General features: G+C 37.8%; 1 protein-coding gene across 3 annotated transcripts in view; it reads left to right on the forward strand.

The window, feature by feature from the left end:
• LOC752101 (inosine-5'-monophosphate dehydrogenase 1b) overlaps positions 1-26,105 on the forward strand; it is a 51,994-nt gene that overhangs the window by 9,501 nt on the left and 16,388 nt on the right. For 2 of the 3 annotated variants that reach the window (XM_031000307.1, XM_031000309.1), the window contains exons 3-9: positions 614-715; positions 7,416-7,490; positions 8,208-8,304; positions 10,464-10,502; positions 20,859-21,056; positions 21,675-21,874; positions 25,861-25,951. In XM_031000307.1, the coding sequence (XP_030856167.1) occupies positions 614-715; positions 7,416-7,490; positions 8,208-8,304; positions 10,464-10,502; positions 20,859-21,056; positions 21,675-21,874; positions 25,861-25,951 (802 nt within the window). The remainder of the gene's footprint in view (positions 1-613; positions 716-7,415; positions 7,491-8,207; positions 8,305-10,463; positions 10,503-20,858; positions 21,057-21,674; positions 21,875-25,860; positions 25,952-26,105) is intronic. The other variant, XM_031000308.1, reaches the window with a different exon arrangement.

Consider the following 26,105-nt stretch of genomic DNA (forward strand, 5'->3'; position numbering starts at 1 on the left):
CTTAGGTATTGATGACAGAATATTTTTGTTCATACTAAATATTTGCAAAATCATATGGAGGGAGACTGTATGATTGATTTAAAAAAAAAGGGAAATTATACATTTTTGAATACAGGGCAAATAGGAGCAGAGCTCACAATAAATAGGGCTAGGGTGGCCCTCAGGTTTTGTGTTACTTTTAGGGTAAATATTATTATTATATGATTGTGTACAGTATGTGTGCATTGAGTGGTCCACTGTTGAAGATGGGAATACTGTCTGTGGAGCAACGGTCACTGGAGCATATGTCCTACAACCCATCTTTTTGCTTCCATCTCGGCATATTGTTTCAAACTTGCGGGTTGTTTTCATTCACGTACTCTTCAATAAATTAATTATAATTTGCAGGATTCTGTTTCTATTAAATTCAGTGATTGACAGCAGTAAAAATATTGATGATTCTTATTGTTGTTTTCCCTCTCTCTCTCTCTTTCTCTCTCTCTCCCTCTCTCTCCTCTCTCTCTCTCTCTCCCTCTCTCCCTCTCTCCCTCTCTCTCTCTCTCTCTCTCTCTCCCTCTCTCCCTCTCTCCCTCTCTCTCTCTCTCCCTCTCTCCCTCTCTCCCTCACATAATAGGATTTGCAATCCCAGCTGACAAAGGACATCACCTTGAAGGCTCCGTTGGTGTCGTCTCCTATGGATACCGTCACAGAGTCCTCCATGGCGATCGCGATGGCAGTGAGTCTTGCCTCCTAATCACTTTTACCTCCCATGAAATCATCCACGGAAATGCATTACAGTTATTATCTTCTTTGCCCTCGATGTTGAAGGACGAGGATGGATGGAAATTAGATTGGATTGTTGATAATTGTATTAAATATCTAAGGGCACTCAGAATGAAAAGTAGCAAATTGCGTACAAAATCGTATGATGACGAAGAAAAATATGCTAAAATTTAAACAAGCTGCTTAGTATAGTAGTAAAATTAATTTTATGTGTTTGTTTTTAGAGATTCTTTCCAACAACACCTTAATGGCTACTACAATAAAGTATTTTGTTGTTGAATATTTTGGTTATTTAATGGGAAAAATTACACCGTTGAAGTTAAACAGATGTTGATTTTAATATTTTGAATTTGTCTAGTATTAGATTTTTGTACCGTGCCTGAAACATTGGATACTTTTGTACCAAGCCCAAGTATGTTTTTTTTTAATTTGTAAAAGTATTTCATATGGGTAATGGTATCAATTTGGTCTTGCACGTTCTTATATATTACAAATCAACAAACTGCAATCTATAAATGATATCACATCTCTCTAGATTTGCTGATATAAGTCCTGCCTTTGACAAACTTTGTCTTGTTCATGCAGAACCTTAAAAACACACATATGCTTTAAATTTGTTCATAGTTGATGGTCTTTCTATATATGGATTTTTCAATTCTTGATTTTTTCCGCTCTGTAATTCATAGTCATTGTAGCAGACCATTGTTGTTTTTATTTTCAGTTTGATGCCGAGATGGATCCTCTAAATCTTTTCTTCTCCAATGCACATGGATGGTGTTGCCATTAGCAACCATTCTAATGCAGTTTCCTGGTTTTCATAAAATTGTTATCTTATAAAAAGCAAAGTCAATATAGTCACTCACCATACCTTAACATCTACAGCAAGGAGAGAGAAAGAGAGAGTGAGAGTGAGAGAGAGAGAGAGAGAGAGAGAGAGAGAGAGGGGGGGGGGGGGAAGAAAGAGAGGGGGAAAAAAGAGGGGGAAAAAATGGATGTGGAGGATTGTGTTACAGAAAGAGAGAGTGCTGCAATTGCTGTTAACTTTGTTAGGGGAAATGAAATTCAATTTATACATTCATTGGCAAACAAGACCAGCTCAATTCAGTATTATGTTCAGTAGGCAGCAAGGTGATTCGCATACCATGTACAGTGTGTACATGCATCTACAAGGCACCATATGCGCATACATGTAGGCTTAGTTGAGCACCTCCATCTATACTAGCTAGTAAAATCATGTGCAAAAATATGAAACTAATATTTTTAATGATATGTAGTGTCAGTGGATGACGGATGTGCATGGACCTGCAGTCATTGTGTATTTATAGAAGCTCTTAATTGCTGAGTACTTTTGCAAAAGAAGCTGTACAACAATGATTGCTATATATATATGGCATGTTTTTACTCCATGCATTGTACATACATGTATGTATGCAGATGGAAATAACGGTTTTATTGAATTCATTTGTATGGAAATTTAAAGTAAAAGACTTCAAAATAGTGTAGATATTCCAAATTCTATTCCTGCTGATGATAAATCATGCTTATGATTTGTACATGTAATATTATCCCATTTTACTTGTTTTAATATGTACAAGGTGTAGATTTTATTTTGTTTAGGTTCATTTTACTTTCCAGTCCTGCACTTTAAATACATGTACTTGTATGTAGTCAGGAACAGCACACCTGTACTACATACTGTTCAAAGTCTCCTTTATTCCTTGGATATTGAAATGTATACACTGTACTTCAAAAAGGAACACGCTTTTGTATACATTGCAGGCCTCGAATTACATCAAATTTGGGTCAAGGCCACTTTTTTGAGAGGGCACAAATCCACTGAAAGGGGCACAAATCTATCCTAAGGGGCACTAAGGCCAATGTGGAAAGTGCGCGTAAAATCACCTCACGCCGTTGTTTTAAAGGTGGGGGGGGGGGGGGGGATCCAGGATTTCTTCCTTGGGGGGGGGGCCCACTTTTTTTTTCTGTCCCCCCAAAAAATCGCAACGACTCAGCCAGCCGCTGAATAAGCGGGGTAAGAGGACACTTTTTTTTGTTTTTTGGTCTCGAAATTTGAAAATTTGACATTTTGTTCCCTTTGGGGTGGGGGGGGGGGGGGGGGGAGGGGTGGGGGGGGGGTGAGGTCACCTTTTTTAGATCAGCCATTGGCATAATTTTTGTGTGTGTGTGTTTCATTTATAAAAAAAAAAAGGGGGGGGGGTTTGCTCCAAAATACAGACATAAAAAAAAAACCGAAGAAGGGGGGGGGGGGGGGGGTTTAACACCCCAAACCCCCCCCCCTCCCCCGCAAAGCTCGGAAGCTTTTACGTTTCATTAAATCATTAGAGAAAGAAGACGATTCGTTGTACCGTTCTCGAAAATAATCCTCGCCTGCATGAATACAGTTTTCCCCTTCCAGAGCAAAGCGCGGAAGCTTTTATGTTTCATTAAATCATTAGAGAAAGAAGACGATTCGTTGTACCGTTCTTGACTCTTAATCCTTGTCTGAATTTCAAAAATGTTTTTTGTCTGCTCCTTTTTCTTCATACGTCCTCTTCCTTTTCTCTCCTCTCTTTTTTTGGCTTTTTTTTTTAGGGGGCCCCCCCACTGCCCCCCCCCCCCCCCCCCCCCCCCCCGGCTACGTGCCTGCGGTCAGATGAACATCTTTCGATACCTTGTTCACCCCGGAAACTCATGGGTTGAAGGCAAATTACGGTCAGATAAGCATTCAGGGGCCCGCCTCAGGGCCCATGGTGGAGTCGAGGGTGCATTTGATTACGGTCAGATGAACATATTTTTATACCTTATTTGTGACACTGGCAGGATACTGATTGGCGTGAGGTCCAGCGGGCGGAGCCCCCAGAAGCCCATGGGTTTAAAGCATTACATTACCGTCAGATTAGCATCCAGTGGGGTCCAGGGGGCAGAGCCCCCGGAAGCTCAGGGGTTTAAGCATTTGATTACTGTCAGATGAACATGTTTTTTATCACTGGCAGGACACTGATTGGCGTGAGGTCCAGCAGGCGGAGCCCCCAGAAGATCAAGGGTTTTAGGCACTAAATTGCAGTCAGATGAGTATCAAGAGGCCTGCCAAAGGGCCCTTGGTTGGGTCCCGGGGGCAGAGCCCACGGAAGCTCAGGGGTTTTAGGCGTTTAATTACGATCAGATGAGCAATTTTTGATACCTTATTTTGTTGAGAAACTGGTAGTTAACTATTTTTCTTTCTTGCTCTCTTTCTTTCTATTTCTCTTTAAAATGCTTTTCAAAAAAAATTGGGGGGGGGGGGGAGCTGGAGGGGGGGGGGGGGGAGTTTCCCCCTTTGACGTTTCATTGAATTATTAGAGAAAGAAGATGATTCGTTGTACCGTTCTTGACTCTTTATCCTTTTCTGAATTCCAAGGGAAGCGCGGAAGCTTAGACGTTTTTAATAAATTATTAGGGAAAGAAGACGATTCGTCTCGATCTCGACTACCGGTATTATCCTTTTCTGAACTCAATTCACACCCCTCCCGCGCGATGGGCGGAAGCTATGACGTTTTAATTAAAACGTATGGGAAAGAAGACGATTCTTTGTACCATTATCTCGACTCTTAATCATTTTCTGATTTAATTCCAGACCCTCCTCCCGAGAAAAATCCAAGTTTTTCACTGATTAAAAACTGTAAAAACGCACCAAAAAAGGTCACAACGCGAAGTAAAGATGTTGAACCAACGATGGGTAAACAAAACTTCCCGATATTGATTGGTTCAAATAAAAAGGATGGATTGAAAAACTAAGCCTGAGTCATTACGGTTTTTGTGCCAAACGTTTCAGTCATTTGGATGAAGACATTCTTTCATATCTCCGTATCGGCAATTAATTAAGTCCCGCCAATTAATTTAGGAGTTCCATAGTGGAAATTAAGTCTCGCCAATAATTATTGTTTTAAATCTCCGTAGGTGCAACAAAGTCTTGCCGATTATCATTGTTTTAGATCTCCGTAGGGGCAACAAAGCCTTGCTGATAATTATTGTTCTTAGAGCTCCGTAGGGGCAACAAAACCTTCCAGTAATTATTGTTTTTAGACCTCCGGAGGGGCAACAAAACCTTGCCGACTATTATTGTTTTTAGAGCTCCGTAGGGGCAACAAAACCTTCCGGTAATTATTGTTTTTAGAGCTCCGGAGGGGCAATAAAACATTGCCGATAAATATTGTTTTTAGAGCTTAGGAGGCCGGCCGGGGCAACAAAACCTTGCCGACTATTATTGTTTTTAGAGCTCCGGAGGGGCAACAAAACCTTGCCGATTATTATTGTTTTTAGAGCTCCGTAGGGGCAACAAAACCTTCCGGTAATTATTGTTTTTAGAGCTCCTGAGGGGCAACAAAACCTTGCCGATTATTATTGTTTTTAGAGGTCCGTAGGGGCAACTAAACCTTGCCGATAATTATTGTTTTTAGAGCTCCGGAGTGGCAACAAAACCTTCCGACAATTATTGTTTTTAGAGCTCCGGAGGGGCAACAAAACCTTGCCGATAAATATTGTTTTTAGAGCTCCGGAGGGGCAACAAAACCTTGCCGACTATTATTGTTTTTAGAGCTCCGGAGGGGCAACAAATCCTTTCCGACTATAATTGTTTTTAGAGCTCCGTAGGGGCAACAAAACCTTCCGGTAATTATTGTTTTTAGAGCTCCGGGGGGAAACAAAACCTTCCGATAATTATGGTTTTTAGAGCATCGGAGGGGCAAAACCTTGCCGACTATCATTGTTTTTAGAGCTCCGGAGGGGCTACAAAACCTTCCGGTAATTATTGTTTTTAGAGCTCCGGAGGGGCAACAAAACCTTCCGATAATTATTGTTTTTAGAGCCTCGGAGGGGCAACAAAACCTTGCCGACTATTATTGTTTTTAGAGCTCCGGAGGGGCAACAAAACCTTGCCGATTATTATTGTTTTTAGAGCTCCGTAGGGGCAACAAAACCTTCCGGTAATTATTGTTTTTAGAGCTCCTGAGGGGCAACAAAACCTTGCCGATTATTATTGTTTTTAGAGGTCCGTAGGGGCAACTAAACCTTGCCGATAATTATTGTTTTTAGAGCTCCGGAGTGGCAACAAAACCTTCCGACAATTATTGTTTTTAGAGCTCCGGAGGGGCAACAAAACCTTGCCGATAAATATTGTTTTTAGAGCTCCGGAGGGGCAACAAAACCTTGCCGACTATTATTGTTTTTAGAGCTCCGGAGGGGCAACAAATCCTTTCCGACTATAATTGTTTTTAGAGCTCCGTAGGGGCAACAAAACCTTCCGGTAATTATTGTTTTTAGAGCTCCGGGGGGAAACAAAACCTTCCGATAATTATGGTTTTTAGAGCATCGGAGGGGCAAAACCTTGCCGACTATCATTGTTTTTAGAGCTCCGGAGGGGCTACAAAACCTTCCGGTAATTATTGTTTTTAGAGCTCCGGAGGGGCAACAAAACCTTCCGATAATTATTGTTTTTAGAGCCTCGGAGGGGCAACAAAACCTTGCCGACTTATCATTGTTTTTAGAGCTCCGGAGGGGCAACAAAACCTTCCGATAATTATTGTTTTTAGAGCTCCGGAGGGGCAGCAAAACCTTCCGATAAATATTGTTTTTAGAGCCTCGGAGGGGCAACAAAACCTTGCCGACTATCATTGTTTTTAGAGCTCCGGAGGGGCAACAAAACCTTCCGATAATTATAGTTTTTAGAGCTCCGGAGGGGCAACAAAACCTTCCGATAAATATTGTTTTTAGAGCCTCGGAGGGGCAACAAAACCTTGCCGACTATCATTGTTTTTAGAGCTCCGGAGGGGCAACAAAACCTTTCAGTAATTATTGTTTTTAGAGCTCCGGAGGGGCAACAAAACCTTGCGACTATCATTGTTTTTAGAGCTCCGGAGGGGCAACAAAACCTTCCGGTAATTATTGTTTTTAGAGCTTCGGAGGGGCAACAAAACCTTGCCGACTATCATTGTTTTTAGAGCTCCAGAGGGGCAACAAAACCTTGCCGACTATCATTGTTTTTAGAGCTCCGTATGGGCAACAAAACCTTTTTGAACATTACAAGTCGGGTTGGCTTACGATGACTATAATGTCGGCAAAACTTTTGTGGATTAAAATATTGTGGCCGTAAACGGTTTGATTTTGAAAAGGGCATTCCGGCCAGTGAGAGGGGCATGGCGGCAAATTGCCGATTGCCGGTGGGTAATTCGAGCCCTGCATTGTCTAATTTTAGAAGCATCAGGAAGTAGGATCTCTTAAAATACCATTGATACCTCAGTCATACCAGTGCCAAACCACTGTACAAAAAATCCTAACAGGGAGATTCATGGCCAGTCGGGATGATTTAATTTATTTTCAATTTTCAGTCTGGTGTTGCTCTTGTGTGTTTGACCAAGGTATCAATTATATACAGCCCAATACACTTTCTACAATGAAGTCCCAATATGTGCAGATACAGTGCATGTCGTTTTGCTTATGATAATATGTGGTTTGAGAAAAAGATTTTTTTTTTATACAGGTATACATGTAGTTTTGCTTTTTTTGTACTTTTTTCTTCATATTTTTCTCTCACAAATGCAACTAAACCGACAGTTTTTACCTTAAAATTTTTTGTTCCTATTCTTTCTTGTATCTCTCTAATCTGTATCATACTTTAGTTATGTGGAGGCATTGGAATCATCCATCATAACTGTACTCCTGAGTTCCAAGCAAATGAAGTCAGGAAAGTAAAGGTGAGTATTAGAAAAGAGAGGGAGGGAGGGAGGGAGGAAGGGAGGGAAAACAAGCTATAAAAAAAGCTCAGAAATGTATTCAAATCAGGATATTATATCTTCTGTGAACAAAGTAACAAGTAAGTCATTTTACCAAAGAATTATTGTTAGGAGATAAAAGCATTCTGTGAATGTAGTGAAGGATTTAATTCTACTATTCCATATATTGGTATTTTGTCATGTCATATTCCCAATTAACACTATGACCTGAATTCACAAAGCAAGGTTTGAGCTCAAACCTCCTTTTGTTCTTTACAAACCAGGTTTGTTAAAAACGCGTAAAATGCGTCATATGACGTACGAAAACCAAGGTTTGTAGACAAACCTCCTTTGTGAATTTCGGCCTCTATGTTTGTTGTATTGCCTTGCAAAGTCTGAGAAGGTGAACTTTTGAAGAATGCTTAATATTGTCCTTCTCCCTCTTCCTCTCTCTCAACTATATTTCTCTTTCTCTCTGTGTGTGTCTCTCTCTCTTTCTCCCTCTCTCCTTCGCTATATTTCTCTCCCCCCCCCTCAACTATATTTCTATTTTTTCTCTCTCTCTCTCTCTCTCCCTTTCCTCTCTCTCCCTTTCTCTCTCTCCCTCCCTCTCCTCTTTCTCCCTCTCCTTCCGACCCATTTCCCTTCATGTACATATATCTTTCTCACTTTTGCTATAAAACTCTTTGATAATTCCAGAAATATGAGCAAGGATTCATCATGGATCCTGTCGTGCTTGGTCCTAATGATACTGTTGGTGATGTCTTTGGCTCAAAGGCAAAGCATGGCTTTTCAGGTAACATTAAAAACAATCATTGCTCATCTGCAAGTAATCGTATTAGAGCTTTCTGAAAAGAATTACATTTATATTTATTCCTCCTTTGTTCAAAGAAAGTAGATGTATAATGTATGTTTGTTTGTGTATATTACTTGCTTTATGGTGTCATTTTATCTTGTCATCACGACTGCAATATTCATTGAAGGACTTAATGTAGAGGAGTAGAAGTTAGAATATTAAATTTAAGAAAACAAACTTTACTTTGGTCTGTGGTTAATGTTATATGTGAAGTATGATGTGCAAAAGTTATCCACATGTAATCCAATAAGTTCTCTTACCATTCTTGTATTCCTTGTCATATAATTTGTACAGACCTTGCAATGAGCGTTAGCAAATTAGTTTTCATTAATTAGACAGCTGCATGTACCGTGCATGGATAACAAAGGAATTGGGACAGTGGGTATCACCATGGAGATTGAAAGCATGCATTGCATACATTCCTGGATGAGTTTTCAACAGGCCATTTTCGCACTGTAACCAAATTAATGCATACGTCTTTGTTAATTGCCTCAATACAAATAATTGAATTCATCTGTTACAAATAATAGTATCTCTATAGTCAGAATGCAAATTGCATAAATAAGTTGTTGCCAGCTATGCTCGCCCTACCTGCCAACACGTATGCATTTTGCATTCTAACTATTGAAATGCAATTATTCATTACGGGTGTATGACATATTTATATTGAGGCACTGCTAAAAGACTATGCATTAAATTAGGTTGCATTACAAAAATGGTCTATTAGGATAGTGAGTAACACCATGGAGATTAAAAGCATGCATTGCCTAAATTCCTAGATGAGTTCTCACTTTATCCTCAGTGGGCAGATGCTGCATTCGTTTCTGTTTCATCTGACATCCTCCCCAACATTCTAGTATAATAGGAATAGTCATTGCTTTCCTTCACTCCTCAAATATAGGACTAGAACTTATCAGTTCCCTAGGTGCCCATTGACCACCTGAACTCCTGCCGCACCCACCCCAGCTTGCCCAGGTGGCAACTGCTTTCACCCCCTCCCCCTCCCCCTCTACACTAGAGAATAATATTCAATTTCATTCAACAACAAAAAATTTCAGCTTAAAGGAAATCTCATCCCAAGATATACATTTATTCATTGTCAGAGGTTTATTGTATTATTGCCCATCAATCTACAAGATTTCCCATCAAAGTATATGAGAGAGTTTCTCAGCACAATATTTTCTTGATAACGGGACTACTATGCTAAGTCCGTTATCAAGTAAATGATTCCAATATATGGATGCTTCCTTCCCACTGTGTACTGTAATGAAGTATTTCATTTACCTGCTATTATGTTTTGTACTATAATTGTCAGAATGCAAACTGCATATCGATAAATGCAGTTGTTTGCTCTTCTGGGGTGAAGGTTACACATAAATGAAGTAGATTCGCCACCTGCTATATATTTAATATTTTTAGATAAATAGTTACAATAGGCCATTTTTGTCATGCATTGCAGTTTACAAAGCTCTACTAGACTTTTGTCTACATTATCTAATCTTATTAAATATTGCATGTACATGTATTTGCATATTTTATAAGAATGGAATTGTAAAGTACTTGTACATTACCCTATTTGTTTTATATCACATTCACTTCATGTCTTTGTGAAATATGTTCCAATCTCTTCAAGGATGTGGTTTTATCATCGTATCTTTAAGATATAATATCTCATGTGCTGTTTATTCTTTCTGAAACAAATTTCTTTCTTATTAATGATGTGGTTTTAGCATCCACATTTAATATTAAGACAAGTACATATGTACCTGCATGTTTTTTCTTGATTATTCTTCTATTCAAGTAGAGGTATATGTATTTATCACTTACATTGTTATTCAAACGAGATGTTAGATCAGCACATTTTAATTATAGTCTGTACAAATGTAAACTTTTATCCAAGTCACAGTTGTTTGATGTTTAAGGGGCTGAATATGTTGTCATCTCTCAATACTGCAGAAAGCTGGCTATAATGTATTAATTATTCTTTTTTTTTAAAAGTTCCCCCTGTAATGTTATCTTTGCATGAGATTGATAGATTTCTTTTTATTTTATTTTATTTTTGTTGACTATTTACATTGGCTGCTTCCTTGTGTTTCTAGGAATCCCGGTTTCTCAAGATTTGCCACACAAGATCCTCGGTATAGCCCATAGATTGTTGTGTTGATCTCTTTGATCATTTCTAATCCCCTTTTAATACCTGCTTTGTGAGATTTTTACCTGCCTTTTTTCGATGGGTTGGGTTGGATTGTGTGATAACCTCTTTAAAAAAAAAATTGTTTTAGTGTGTCTTCTCCAATCATAAGCCACTGACTACATCATATCATTCTTCACACCAACAGTATGGAAGGTAATCCTGAGTTCTGTAATTATATTACTGCAGTAATTATGTTACTGCAGTCTCAAGATGCCATTCAATTCATTCTTGATATTTTTTGTGTTGGTATCGATATTGGGATGTGGAAGGTTCTGTGTAACATTGTGTGCTGATGTGAGTTTTTGATGTGTAAATTACCATACCATACCACAGAACTACATGTACTTTCAATATCGAAGGAGAAGAAGGGGGGGGGGGGGGGGAGAAATCATGCAATGCATATTCTGGGGGAAAAGCTAGCCAAAGATGCAGGTATATCAATAATATTTTCCCATTTAGTTTTGATGAAAAAAAATCCCAACACATACACAAAAACAAAAACACCTGTGAATAATAATAATAATAATACATGAGATTTGTAAGGCGCCGAATCGACCAGACAATTAAATGCTCAAGGCCTAAGTACAAAGTCTGACTTACCAGAGAAAAGTGCTATGATCTTTCAAGAACCCCTTTTTTCAATCTTGGTTGGAACCTTTACAAAGGTCATTGAATTCTGATGATAATGAAGTTGTTTTTTCCAACTTTCAAACAATATTTTGTTATAGTAGGGATTGCACACTGCACTATTAAACTAATTATATTTTCATAGTACTTAAAATGATATCACTCGCAATAAAATAGTTATCGAGGCTCATTCCTCAAATCGCTTTGAAAAATTGGAGTTGAAAATGGAGAATGCAAAATATATATAGAAAATACAATTCATTTTTAATTTTTAGTCGTAAGGCTGATAATAATTGTTCTACAAATTGTGGGTTATTTTTCAGTTTTTTTTAATTCTGGGGTTGTTTTTGTTATTTCTTGTTGATTTGCTGTGATTTTGGTGTATTAACTTCATGTACATGTATCTTCCTATAAGAATTATTATAGTACATATAATAAATATAGTACCTACATGTACATGTATGTATTTATGAGCCACAGCTCCATTTAGGTACTAATGGAAGTATAAACGGTGTGGGTATTATGGTCAAATCCATTAACATTTAGAGTTTTGCAGAGTGAAAACAAATTTATTCTACAAAAACATTGAAAATGCCAATATATTCATAATGTTAATGTTTGTTACTCAAGTGCTAGCAGTCCAACAGGGTACCTCTCTAATCATATCTCTTGCTGTGAAGCTACTTTAAGAAGAAAAAATGCTTTATAACACATGGGCTCTAGTTAATGTGATTTATTCAACCATGTGTATTTAATAAGAAGATTGATTTTATAACATATTTAGGAGTAATAGCACACTTTCTAATAATAGAGATTCGGAAATGTGTATTATCGCTACCTACATAAATGAGAGGACTATTATTCATTGGATATTCAATTTAAGACTTTTATTTCCAATTGATTTAAAAAAGCAAAAATGGGTACCTGGTAGGAATTTATTCCTCGAAATGCTAGAGCGCCTTATGGCAGGAGGGTCAAATCTGACTGACATGGGCGCTATACAAGAACCCATTATTGTTATTATATATATTATAATATAAATACAATATAACAAAATAAAATTTAAAAATAAAAATACATCATGAATCGTATCGGACTCGAGTACAAACATGATAAACGCAGAACAAAATTTGAGAAATGAAAAGGAAAAATTGCGTAAAAAGCCCAATTAGGCTTGTGAAATAATATTTATTTTTACATGGAAAATATGATTACATATCATTATATGATACACAATAATATATATCCATCATAAAAGTTATCTGGAGTTCTGATAATATTACTGCTAGTCAAAAAACACAATGTATACTTCATTCTGAATGGTTAGGCGCCACGGATTTATTCAACTGGCATTCGGAATGCATGTAGAATGCATGTAGAATGCCCTATTCAGAATCTATTGTTCCGTTAATCCACATTCCAGAATGTACCTAGAATGTACCCAGAATGCGGTAATTAACGACTTAATTGGCGCATTCTGGGTGCATTCTGGATTGCTCCATGAATAGGCCATCCGAACAAAGGCGATATCGATCGGCAGCGACTACCTTCTTGATATTGCGTGCCGGAATAGTTTCGATATAGAATGAACCATAAGAATTGATAGAAATCAACAGATATTTAATTGGTTTCGCTTCTGTCTCTCCCGCGATCGGTCGCTCTTTGCATTTCTCGAGCGCAGGTGATAATGGACTTACTTTTATTTCTTTCCGACGGCTAACCGGTAACATCAGCGATATTTAATTGTTTTCGCTTGTAGCTCTCTTTCTCTCACTATTTATTTCTCAAGCGTCGGTGATATTGTAATTGATTTTCTTTCTTTTCTTCAGCTTATTAAAGATGGTGAAAAGAGTAGAAGAAAGATTGAGAAAGAATGAAGACAGATTTATTATGACATTCCCGCCAGACCGCCACAAATATGTTCTGAGTCGGCGCTCTCAGAACCGGGTCTCAGAACAAAGGCGCGTTGCAGTGTCAAATATACGCGGTGTTTTGAAACGTTGGTGTTGATTGACATGATGCCTCATTAAAGATGGTAAAAAGAGTAGAAGAAAGATTGAGAAAGAATGAAGAAAATATTTTGCATGAAAATGCGGATGAATCTGAATGATCAAAATGAGAGGAAGAAAGAGGATGCAAGAGATGGTGGGTGTTGAAAGATCTGAGGACTAATGAAATGATACATTTAGATAAAAAGCGAGAGTGGATATTTGTGGTTACCATCTTATTTTTAAACTTTTTTTTATTGGCAGGGATGGGGGTCCGTTTTTTTTTTTTTTTTTTTTTTTTTTGGCCAGGGAGGAAGCGGCCTGGCCCCGTTGCCCCCCCCCTCTCCCTCCATGCGTCTGCGCCTGAAGGAAAGCACATAAAATTATGTCGTTTCGAATAATCTTATTTCCAAACCGAGACGGACATTATTTTGTTTGTGGTCTGTGCTTATATGTTGTGTATAATTTGTTTGTTAAGCGCACACTATCCTACCTTACCCCCCCCCCAACCCCCCCTTTTTTTTTTACATCACCTACTTCATCAACCCTCTCTAATTTTTTAATTCCATCTCTTACAAATAATGATTTTTTTTTTGTTTATTTTTGTTGGACTTAAATCATTTTTTTTTACGGAATTTCATAAAGATTGTAGAGGGTGTGATTATTTATTCCAAAACAAATAAAGAGAAGGTCATATATAGATCAGTAGATAGTGGGGGGGGGGGGGGGGGGGGAGATGAAAATTAAGTGAGCCGGAGGGGAATTGCAGAGAACGAGGGAAAGAAAGAGAATGCAAGAGACTAATTGTAGTTTTTTTTATATATATTAGAAAAACAAGATTTCTTATTTCTTATTTCCAATCTAAATGGTCCGCATGCTCTAATAATTGAACAATGTTATCTCACGCCACATGGCATGTGGACAACAACATGACATGTGCGCAACAACGACATACAAATAATGACAGATTTATTATGGCATTCCCGCCACAAATATGTCGGCGCTTTCAGAACAAATGCGCGTAACAATGTCAAATATACGCGTGTTTTAAACTTTGGTGTTGATTGACATGACGCGGGACGCCTCATTTTAGATAAGAAGGCGACAGTGTTTATTCGAGATTGAGATGGATTTATTATTATCGAGAGAGAGAGAGAGAGAGATTACAGGTGTAAATTGGCCGTATGCCTATAACAATTCTAAAATGTTGGAATTTTTTGTAATACACAAATGTTTTTGTCATCGGAAATAATTGCTCCTCACCATGGCATTTGACCAGTCGCAACAAGGACATTCAAATAATGACAGATTTATTATGACATTCCCGCCACATGTCGGCGACCTCAAAAACAATCGTAAATATCGCGGTCTGTTCGAACTTGGGTGTTGATTACAACATTTCCAAGATACAGTCATCAATCCAACTTTCATATCCCCACCAATCTTTCGTGGTCGGGGGAAGGGGGGGGGGGGGGGGAAGGAGGGGGGGGGGGAAGGAGGGGGGTGGGGGGAGCATCATCCTATCTAGTGAACTTAAATTGACAGTCGTAATGGATAACAATAGGTCTGAACCGTGAAACTACGAGACGTCCGGTAATATGAATACAAGTGTATCTATTATGGCACAGATAGCATAACATAATATCGGCCTTTAGAGTTATTGGACTGATCCCGCACCGTAATGTGCCCCTATAAAGAAATACGGGGTTCTCGAGCAGGGACATTTGATAAGTCTGCGGGCACATACACTATATCTTGAAAGATATGAAAGATATATCTTGAAAGTTTTTTTCTATGCAGGGAGATGTGAGATTCCCCTGGTCTATAGATGGTTGTTTCGAGAGGTACAGTACATGACGTATTGCAGTCTCTTAAATCAGACTCTATGTTATGTATTACGACTGACAAGGGCTTTTGTCTGCGAGCTAATTTTGATCGAGGTAGAGTAGACAAGATAGAGAGAGATATACGTGTATTGTAGGCCTGAGTGAGACACAGCGGCCCGAATTCACAAAGCAAGGTTTGAGCTCAAACCTCCTTTTGTTTCGCTAAACCTCCTTGTTTGAAGTTTGGCGAAACAAAAGGAGGTTTGAGCTCAAACCTTGCTTTGTGAATTCGGGCCAATTTGTTTTGTTGTAAACTTTCAATAATATCGGTTGCGTGTCTTTCTTTCTACAACTGCAAAGTGATAACGTATTAAACCCAGTCTATTCAATTATAAGGCGCACTATTTATGCCCGAATCGGGAAACAACAGACCTGTTCAGCCTACGCGTTGGCTCCGGTGAATAGCCAAACAAAACCGGTTTTGCATCAGGGGTGGGTTATTGAATGGCTGTTTTCGCACACCGCAATTAAGGCCTTTGTTTTGTTATCTGTTCTTGTTTATCGGATCGTTTTTCAAACTTTCATGAATACGTTCCCCTAATTTTGTTTGCTTTTCTTTAAAGCAAATGGATTGCACATTTATTTTAATTAAGTACAATTTATAAATGCCAAGTCTCAGATGTTTCATATATTCCCATCAATCTTTCGGGGGAAGGGGGGGGGGGGGAGCATCGTCCATTGATATTTTGGTTTCCTAGGGAACAGTCGTAATGGATAACACTAGGTTAAATATCCGTGAAACTACAATTTTCATATTCCCATCAATATTTCGGGGTCGGGGAAAGGGGGGGGGGGGGGGTAATTACGAGCATCGTCCATCGATATTTTTTGGTTTCCTAGTGAACTTTAATTGACAGTTGTAAGGCCCCCAAAAATCATTTAGTTGTCCTCGATTGCTTTTCTGGAGTAGGGGCGGTGGGCGGAATTTTTTTCCTTCCCCATTAAAAAATAAAAAATCCATAAAAAAGTAAAATAATTGGGAAGTCAGGCATTTAAACAAACAAAGTCTATAAAACATTTTAATATGGTAAAAGACTAGTTTCCCATGTGACGGAGCGATTTCGGTTACATCGCCAGTAATGGAAAATATGGCGGTGCTTTCTACTTACATTGCTCATTGCGCATCATTCAGTCAATTTCGTGATATGTTTGTAAATATACAAATGAAAGTTCGGACTTTTTTATTTCTAAAAATATAAGTTTTGTTCAACAATACGAAAAATAAGGTCCATTATTTTTTTAGGGAAATTGCCGTCTTATTTTGCTGAAGCTTCTCGTCTTTCCTTCTCAATACACTCACAATACAAATTGCGTAAGATCGGTTGATACCTCCATTGTTCAATTGATTCATTCCCCCATTGTCAATGATTGTCGTCTACTGAAGCTCGGCCGATTATCAACCGAGCCATAAATAATAGGCCTAAGCCTTCGTTTTACATGGGTTTTATAAAAAAAAAATTGTAACGATATTCTGACCAACATTATGCCATGATCTACACGAAATGCCCTTTCTTTTAAATGTGCAAATCAAATATAGGACTATTTGGGAAATGAATTTTGAGATAAAAAACAAAAATAATATTTACTTTGAATACTTTTGACTTCGTTTCTCATAATTTGAAATATTAATTTTGCCATCTAAAAAAGGCCGTCGTGTGCCTTACCATATTACCATCTTACCACTATTGCCTAAATATATTTTATAAAATAAAATGACACGCAAATCCCATTTATCAGGATAACCATTGAACAGCTAGACTTGTTTGGGTTATCCCCTCGTGAGAATTCAATTTATTTGTCTTCGTCTTCATCTGTGTTCTCGTTCAACCTATCTTGTCAATAAAACTTTGTTAATCCTCGTTTCATGATCAGTTCTGTAGATGGCATGTACATGTATACATGAAGTGATGATGATGGCGATGATGATGCTTACAATATTGTAATAGAATAGTAATGATAATAGAAATTAATTTCTTCATCTTGCAATCGCTTGTCTTTATTGCCAGAAAACTTGTTTTTTTATGTTGCCTTGCTTTTGTTCCCTTTAAAAAAAATCTCATATTCGTGGCTATACCTATTACTCAAACCTGCTCTTAAATGGCTACATGCCCTCGTAAAGGTAAATAAGTTAGAGTGGTAGTTTGTATTGTCATGTAGTTTGACCTACGTTTAGGCCTACATCCTCTTCTTTCAAAACGGTAATCTTCCAGAGTAGTTACTTCTTTACATTCGTTTGTTCCTCTTATTGTGGGATCCGGTCCAGGCAGCTGAGATAAGCGTTTCATAATAGAGGAGGTCCATACATGAATGATTCGCTAAATTGATCAAGCTGATAACATGAAAAGCGTATTGTCAGAGTTCCGACACTGGTAATTACAGGGGAGAAGAATTACCAAGTCAGGGGTGGTTTATTTAATGGCTATTTTCACACCCCGCAAAGGCTTCTGTTTTTGTTTATCGGATCGTTTTTCAAACTTTTATGAATGTTTCCCATGATTTTTTGCTTTCCTTTACAAAGCGAATTTCCACCACAGGGTTGGATTGCCCATTTTTTTTTAATTAAGTATAATTTATGAATGCCAAGTCTCAGATGTTTCATATTCCCATCAATCTTTCGGGGGAAGGGGGGGGGGGGGGAGCATCGTCCATCGATATTTGTTGGTTTCCTAGGGAACAGTCGTAATGGATGTCGATGTTAATACTGAATAATTATGATGTTCCCACTGAGTAAAATACGTCCTTTGCCTCCACCGTTAAATCTTTCCCTTGCATTTATTGAACGTGTAGTGTAATTTACTTGACACCCAGTTGATCTGAAAACGAAAGCAAAAAAGGCAACAACAACAACAACAAAAGAGAGAGAAAGAGATTGATGATAGTTTGACCGAGTTTGAAGAATTTGAAATAAAGCGGCCGCAACTTTTTTATGGGAAAATGGAAACGTACTACCAAGATATTTGTTTTCCTTCAATTAGGAGACAACGTGTTTCCGCTGTTATCAACTTCAGAAAATCAGAAGTTGAGAGAACGAATGTTATATCTTGTTTAAAAAGATAAATAAAAATAGCTCTTTTTCCTTCAAAAGGTGCTCCGCGCTTTAAAAAATGATACTTATTCATTTTCCAACACTATGTCGACAGAAATTTGAAAAGACAAACAATTTATTTTATATAAATGCAATCTTTTTTCGAGCAGGAAAATACTTGTTTTAAAACCAGCTTGTAGCGTCAAAATTCATTTTACCGGGGAAGAAATAAAGCGGCCGCAACTTTTTTATGGGAAGATAGAAACGTAATACCAAGATATTTTGTTTCTTCAATTAGGAGACAACGTGTATTCGCTGTTATCAACTTCAGAAAATCAGAAGTTGAGAGAACGAAAGTTATACCTTGTTTAAAAGATGAAAAAAAAAAAATAGCTCTTACTCCTACTTACTCCCGCGCTGTTTATATAAAATTATACTTATTCATATTCCAACACTATGTCGGCAGAAATTTGAAAAGGCAAACAATTTATTTTATATAAATGCAATCTTTTTTCGAGCAGGAAAATACTTGTATTAAAACCAGCTCGTAGCGTCAAAATTCATTTTAACGGTTAAGAAATAAAGCGATCGTAACTTTTTTTTTATTGGGAAATGGAAATGTTATTCCAAGATATTTTCCCCTTCAATTAGGAGACAACGTGTTTTCGCTGTTATCAACTTCAGAAAATCAGAAGTTGAGAGAACGAATGTTATACCCTGTTTAAAAAGATAATTAGAAATAGTTCTTACTCCTTCTAAAAGTGAGCCGCGCTGTCGAACCTTATGAGGTATAGTCGCATTTGAAATCACGCATCTCTGATTAATCGCCAGCGTCTCCGGCATGCTTTTTCATCGCCCAATTCTCAAAAGTCCATGCGTTTTGCGCCTTTTGTCTAGAGAACAAAGGGGCATTCCAGAATGCATTCCAGAATTCGTACAGAATGTGCGCATTCTGGAATGCCCCTTTGTTCTCTAGACAATAGGCGCAGGTCGCATCGATTTTTTGAGAATGTGGCTAGAATGTGCGCATTCCGGATACATTCCAGAAAGATTAACAAGTGCATTCCGAATGCATTCCGAATGCCAGTTGAATAAATCCGTGGCGCCTTAGTGATATATCAGACAAATATCTGTGGGGTTGCCTGGTCCATTCATGAAACACATAAGACTTGTTTATAAAGACCAGTTATGGTCATGCGATTGCATTGTGAAAGAAAAGTTGTGGAATCGATCAGAAAAGGTTGATCATCTAGCATATAAGTATTGGTGTGTACTGCAAGGTTCTGGAATCATAAAAATGATAAGAAATTTGGCCCAGTCTTGGTAAAGTTACAAGCACTGTACACAGAAAGATGTATATGGGACCACGCGACATGTGCGCGATATCTATCAGGTCCAAATTTTTTTGAGAGGGGGGCATTTCCAAAACTGATCTTTACCTTAAAACATGGATGAATTATGTGAGAATTAAGTTATTTCTACAAGTGTATCAGTAGATCTCTTGATGGGAGAGGCTTTTTTTGCTGTATCTTTTGAAGTGTATATTCCTAATGAGTGCTGTGCCAATAAAACATTTTTTTAGGTGGTGGGTTGCAAATTGAACAATATGAAGTTTGAGGTTATGTTATTGAAATTGTTTGCTGAGACATCACAACATAATTTAAATGTAGCATAATATAGTCTTGGATGATATTTGGGGTTCATAGAGTAGAGAAAAACAAGTATAAAATGCTTTGGTAGGATAACTGAAATATTTGAAATTACTTAAACCTCATGAAAATGAAAGAAAGATGCATGATTTTACGTAGAAGAATGAAGGAATGTCTAGGGCATGGTAGTTTATAGTCGGTATGTAGCAATTTGAGACTTGCAATATAGACGTAGACTAACAGCTAGAAACTACAATAATGACAGCTGTAATGATGTATACAGGACATCCCTGTTAATCCCCAGGTTCATTGGACAATAACCGACCAGTATACAAGTAATAATTCATGTTTCTGATTGCACAGTCAGATAATGAACAAGACATGTCAAATTTATTATCCGCTCATTGTGACTTAACCAAGTGCAGTGCATATCACTAATGTACAAAATTCAAAACATGAATTATTTGTTTTTAAAAAGGGGTCTATAATATGAATATAAAGTTGAGAAATAAGCAAAAAAATTGGATTGAAATTCCAAAGATCAAACAATCATGGAGGCTGCCATTTGCATTGAATGACATCACAGTACACAAGCTCAGCCAAACTATGTAATGCATGTGTTGGTGTGCGCATTAGTCCTTGCCATTTGAAACTACGTGCATTTCATCGCGACTTTAATTTTGTATAAGCAGCTGTGCATTATCACTTTTAGCCGTAGGTTATCACTTTTTGATGGGAACTTGCACAGTAGGAGTGAATAATGCACGTTCACGTAGTGTCATCTGACCAATTAGATTACCTATATTCTTGAACCTGCTTATGATATTAACTGTGATAAGTAGCCCTTTAATGATCTTTACAATCTAACAAATACTGCATGGATAATAACCGCTAGGACAATTAACCGTGTGGTTTAGTGGTAATGGTCCTAAATGGGTAGCTGTCCTAAATGATTATTTGTCCAAGGGAGTCCTCAATAGTAGGTGTCTCAGGGAGTAATCTTCCAGAGGTCATAGTTGTTTGATACGCCAATGAACCATCTTGCAACTTCTCTTTTCGTATTTTGAATATCAGTTTCATATAACATATAATATATAATATCTGTTTCATACTATTTTCTTTTAGGCATACCCATCACAGACACCGGAAGACTGGGTGGTAAACTCTTAGGAATCGTCACGGCTCGCGATATTGACTTCTTGAAACCAGAAAGTTACGTGAAGCCGCTCAGTACTGCCATGACCTGTAGAGAGGATCTGGTGGTTGCTCCAGCTAATGTAACTCTGAAACAAGCTAATGACCTTCTGCAGAAAGCCAAGAAAGGTAACATGTAATTAGTATGCCCCAAAGGATACAGCCTTTGGCATGGCAGGGTACTTGATTCAGTAGTCCACTGCCTGGACTGTTCTCTACATGATCCGTGCTCGCTCACATACTAGTACACCATAATATACACGTACGGACACACAACCTTTCGGGGAAGGTGAATTCGTGGGGAGTACGCATATCATACACGCGCGCGCATTTGGGAAAGGGCGAAAGATTAAAACGACCATAAGCTGGTCTATTGATTCAGCTGCACATCAAAGAGTGTACATGGGACCATGACAAAGTTACTATCATAGAAAAATAGAAAATGTGAATAATCTATCACTATCAAAATATTAACACTTAATGATGGGGATTATACGGGACTACAAGACTTAAACAAAAAATTGTTTTCTTTTGTATGCTAATTGCTGCTATTAAGTACTAGGCTTCAGCAAATGCAATATTTTACCCACGTTCCTGTTCTACTGTCGATTATCTTCCCACAAGAATCTACTCTGATTAAAGGAGAGAGTTTGTCTTTTACAAAATATGTCCACTTACAAGACCCTGGTTGAATGTTGATGTTTTGAATGGTTTTGTCATGATCCTCCTTCCCTCTCTCTCTCTCAGGCAAGCTGCCCATTGTAAACGAGAAAGATGAGCTAGTCTCTCTCATCTCCCGTACGGATCTCAAGAAACACAGGGAGTTCCCCCTAGCCTCCAAAGACCCCAGGAAGCAACTGCTGTGTGGGGCTGCCATCGGTACCAGGGAAGAGGACAAGCACAGACTTGACCTTCTGGTCCAGGCTGGCGTAGATGTAGTCATACTGGTGAGTGGTGATGTTTAGATAGTCCTCGAGTTGGGGCTGATAGCAGGCTTAGCCTGCTGGTCCCTCTCTAAGCATTTTGGGACTGAAAAGGAAGATAAGCATAGACTGGATTTACTGGTCCAGAAGCATAGACTGGATTTACTGGTCCAGATGTAGTCATACTGGTGAGTGAGGATGTTAATGGTTCTTTGAGATGAGGACAAGACTAGGATAAACCTTCTTTTGTTAATAACTTTCATGTTCAGAACTATTAATCAATCCAATACTCAAGCTTTTATTTGCGTACAATTTTGACTTGATAATGCTTAGTGTTTCAAGTGGTGAAGATGTAGTCATACTGGTACTGCTGATGTTATCAGTTCTATGAGATCAGGCCCCCAAAACAGATGAAAAGCCTATTAGTCCCTCTTGAAGTGTTTTTAGGAAATAGGGAAGAAAGCTTTTTGGGATGTGCACAACAACATCCGAATCATTCGAAGCCTCTTAAGTGTTGTCTAGGTCGCAGAGCAAGCTTTTGCGATTTGACGGACGTGATGTTACAGACTGTGAAGACTTGGTGATACTGGTGGGTGCATGGGGATGTTTTGGGGAGTGCTTCTTGCAAGGGTAGTCCGGGATCGGTAATCAATGCAGTACCTACCACTTACCAACAATTGGCCCCACTTGGTAAATTACCATCAGAGCAACTGCCTCTCAGTCAATAACCAAACCTGGACAATGGCTTCCGGTACTACAACAACATAATTTATCCTCTAGAAAAAGCTAGGTATAATATTTTTCAAGAGAAAATATGTCTGGATAGGAGTAATCCTGCCAGGGTGATTGTCCATGCTGAATTAAAAGGGATTAGTGGGTCAAGGGTTAGTTCTCCAGGCGGCAGATTAGTGATTGTGTTGATGGTAGTAACTGCAAATGGGTAGTTGTCCAAATAAATAGTTTTCCTTTGGTGTTACCGTGGGGTGTTGGGGGAGGGGACTCAGCAGGTGTCTGTTTGCATCATCATGGCTCATTTATCATTGTTGTGTATCCTGTATGGCATAAGAAGGTTAGACATGATCCATTTGTACTAGTCAACATTTGGCATTCATGTTAAAACCCCTGCCCCCTTACTTCAATCCTAGATGGATAGAGATCTAGATCACGAAAAACATAATCGTCTGGTGAGTGTGACGAACATTGCCGTAGACTCGTCCTCTTTCATGAAAATGTACAACATTGACAAGTGTTAAGACTGCCACACAAACATCTTCTTAAGAAGTTCACTCAATTATCGTTGTAATCCTCAGAAATTATTCCATCTGGTTTGTCAATATGAGAGCATCCACTCTCTCATAAACAAATTATACCAGCACCATATTTTAACCTTGATTTGTTATTCCTTTTGTTGGCTTGGGATTGAGTGAAAGTTAAGATTCAAGAATATTTTTTCATTTGACTTCAAAACAAAATTTGCTACTAATTTCTAATTTCACGCTGTGTATGAAACATGAGAATGACTAGTGACAGTCTTTATGACTTACAGTTGTTGTAATGCTTCATGAAAGGGGGCCCATGAAAGGTACAAACCAACTAACAACTGCTCACCATGGAAAGCAGTAGCAGTAGTCGCATCAGCAAGCAACATCAGCAGCAGCAATAGTAATAGTAATAGTAGTAGTAGTAGCAGCAGTAGCAGCAGAAGTACAGTCAAACCTGCTTTAGTGACCACCTGTCTACAAAGACCACCTGTCTACAACAAGCACACTTTTTGTTTCCCTTGAAAATGGTTTCTCATTGAAACGTGTACTAAAGGAACCTGTCTACAAAGACCACTTTTTGTGTTTCCCTTGGGCGGTTGCTGTAGACAGGTTTGACTGTATAAGTATTAGTAGCAGTAGTAGCAATAGTAGAAGTGTAGAAGTATCATTAATGTATTTTGTCATGGGAACAGCTGAACCTTCTTTGGGAAACAAATGCTGCCACTAATGCCAGTTGTATACTAATGCATTTACTGTGCATCTATTTCTTATATTAGTTATTACTGAATTGGAATTATATTTTTTTTAATGTTGTTCCCATTGAAAATATTGTATTCCTATTTTAAACGAAGAATTCAAATTCCATTTACTATATTTGTTTGTAAACTTACAGGAACTGAAAGGGTAATGATTGTACCACAATGTCCCAAGACTCAAAGAAAATATGGTCAATTGCAACATCAATATGATGCTCCTGTTTAAATGTAAATTTATAATGTACATTGCACAGTGCACTGCAACAAAATAAAAAATACATATACAGGTATATGGTATTTCAACCCGCTCCTCCCCTTCAAAATATTAGTGTTTGATATTGAAATGATTTCATTTGATTGTTTAATATTTTTTGTTGTAAATATTAAATGTGCAAGAAAGTTCATAGAATGGTCCTAATGGTCCAGATTCTTTTTTATTTTTTATCGGAAGTATACAAATCAAACATTGAATATTTAAAAATCGCAACATTTTTTTGCTTTGGAAACAGCAGTCGGTGATAAGTTGCTGGGCTTATGTAATTTTTTTCCTTCTCCATATGAATACTAGTATGACATGCTCATTGTATAGAATAGGTCTAAAGCAAAATGTTAATAGCATTAATCTGTATGGCTCTTATATGCACTAACACGATTATAGCACTCATGTAAAGCTTGTGGGCTGGTGAATATGGACTGAAGATTAGGTAGTAGACATACAATTAACTGTGCACTAGCATGGCTTACTAATCTGGAGCAGCTATGCATGTTACTGAGAACTTCATTCAAGAGTTGTGACATTAATGAGCAGTCTAGTCGGAATGATTGTTAAGCTTGCAAAGCAAGGAAGCACAGACATGGAAGAGCTGACTGCCAGAATTCAAATATTTTGAAGACCTGTAACTTGCATTTTTGGGGGAAAAGAAGAAGAACTTGAGCACATCAATGAGTAGAGTAGAGATATAATACAATGTATATGTCACATAGTGCAGTGTATATGCTTATAAGAACTATATTGACTTATTTTTCACTCATTTTGTTTGAAGCTGTAGGTTAATTTTATAATTGCCCTTTTACTATTCCTTTCTAGTTGAGATTATAAAATTCCTTTTATCCTTTTTAGGTGGTTTTTTAACTTTCACTAGGAGTAGTTTCATTTTTTGGATTAAAAATTAAAATGAACACTTTAGCATGTGTATTGTTTTGTAATGTTTACTCCTGCATGATACACTGTATCTACGTTGATTTAGAAGAGGATGGTAACATTTAGCTTAATATGTAGTTTATTACAAATATAGCATATACTATGTAGATGTAACATTATTCAGACCTTTATTTGCAATAATACTGGGGCTATTTATCTATGCTTGCAGTTGGCAGAAATAAAAATCTGCAAGAATAATAAAAATATTGCAACAAGGGCTACATAGATTTAACTTTAATGCTGATGTACTGTAGGTTTATATTTGTATCTGTATTTGTATCTGCATATCTGTATATGTACAATTTAGGATGCATTCAATGTTAGCAATTGAATTAACAATATTATGCAAATTGGTCATAAAAAGATAAAAATTGTCACTCCTGTATTAACCAGACAAACTGAGACCTCCATTGTTTGTTTGTTGCTTCATAACATGATGAAGAACTTCATTGTTTTAACCAACTTTAAAAAAAAATGTTACATAGACTATTAGACTAATCCCTATTTGTAAGTGTACTCCTTAACAATCCAACTTAGAGACCCCCCCCCCCCAAACAAAGAAAAACAAAAACATAATGATCACAAAAGAAATCCTTAAATCCATCTCCAACAGATGGCCAAAAGATAATTCCAGCTCTACAAGATATTCATTAAGCTAAATGTTAAACTTGTCAATCACATAAAAAATTGAGAATATCCAACTTTCATGATATCTGTTTCACTTGTTATATATCCACATGTTACCAAGACTATACGATGGCCCCAATGAATTTTTAATTACTCTATTTGCAGGATTCTTCACAAGGGAACTCCAGCTTCCAAGTAAGCATGATCAAGTGCACCAAGGCCAAATATCCAGAGTTGCAGGTGGTGGCTGGCAATGGTGAGTGATGGACTGAATGCTATCAAGAAAGCAAACAGTAATAAAAGAGAAGGTTGAGTTCTGGGGAGAGGGGAAACATAATTTGTGAGTGTGGAAGAACATCAGAGAACAATTTTCCCTGAAAAAAATGGCTATTCAATGCCTTTATATTCTA

Source organism: Strongylocentrotus purpuratus, unplaced genomic scaffold (assembly GCF_000002235.5).
Source record: "Strongylocentrotus purpuratus isolate Spur 01 unplaced genomic scaffold, Spur_5.0 spur5_scaffold_6, whole genome shotgun sequence".
Classification (NCBI taxonomy): Eukaryota; Metazoa; Echinodermata; class Echinoidea; order Camarodonta; family Strongylocentrotidae; genus Strongylocentrotus; species Strongylocentrotus purpuratus.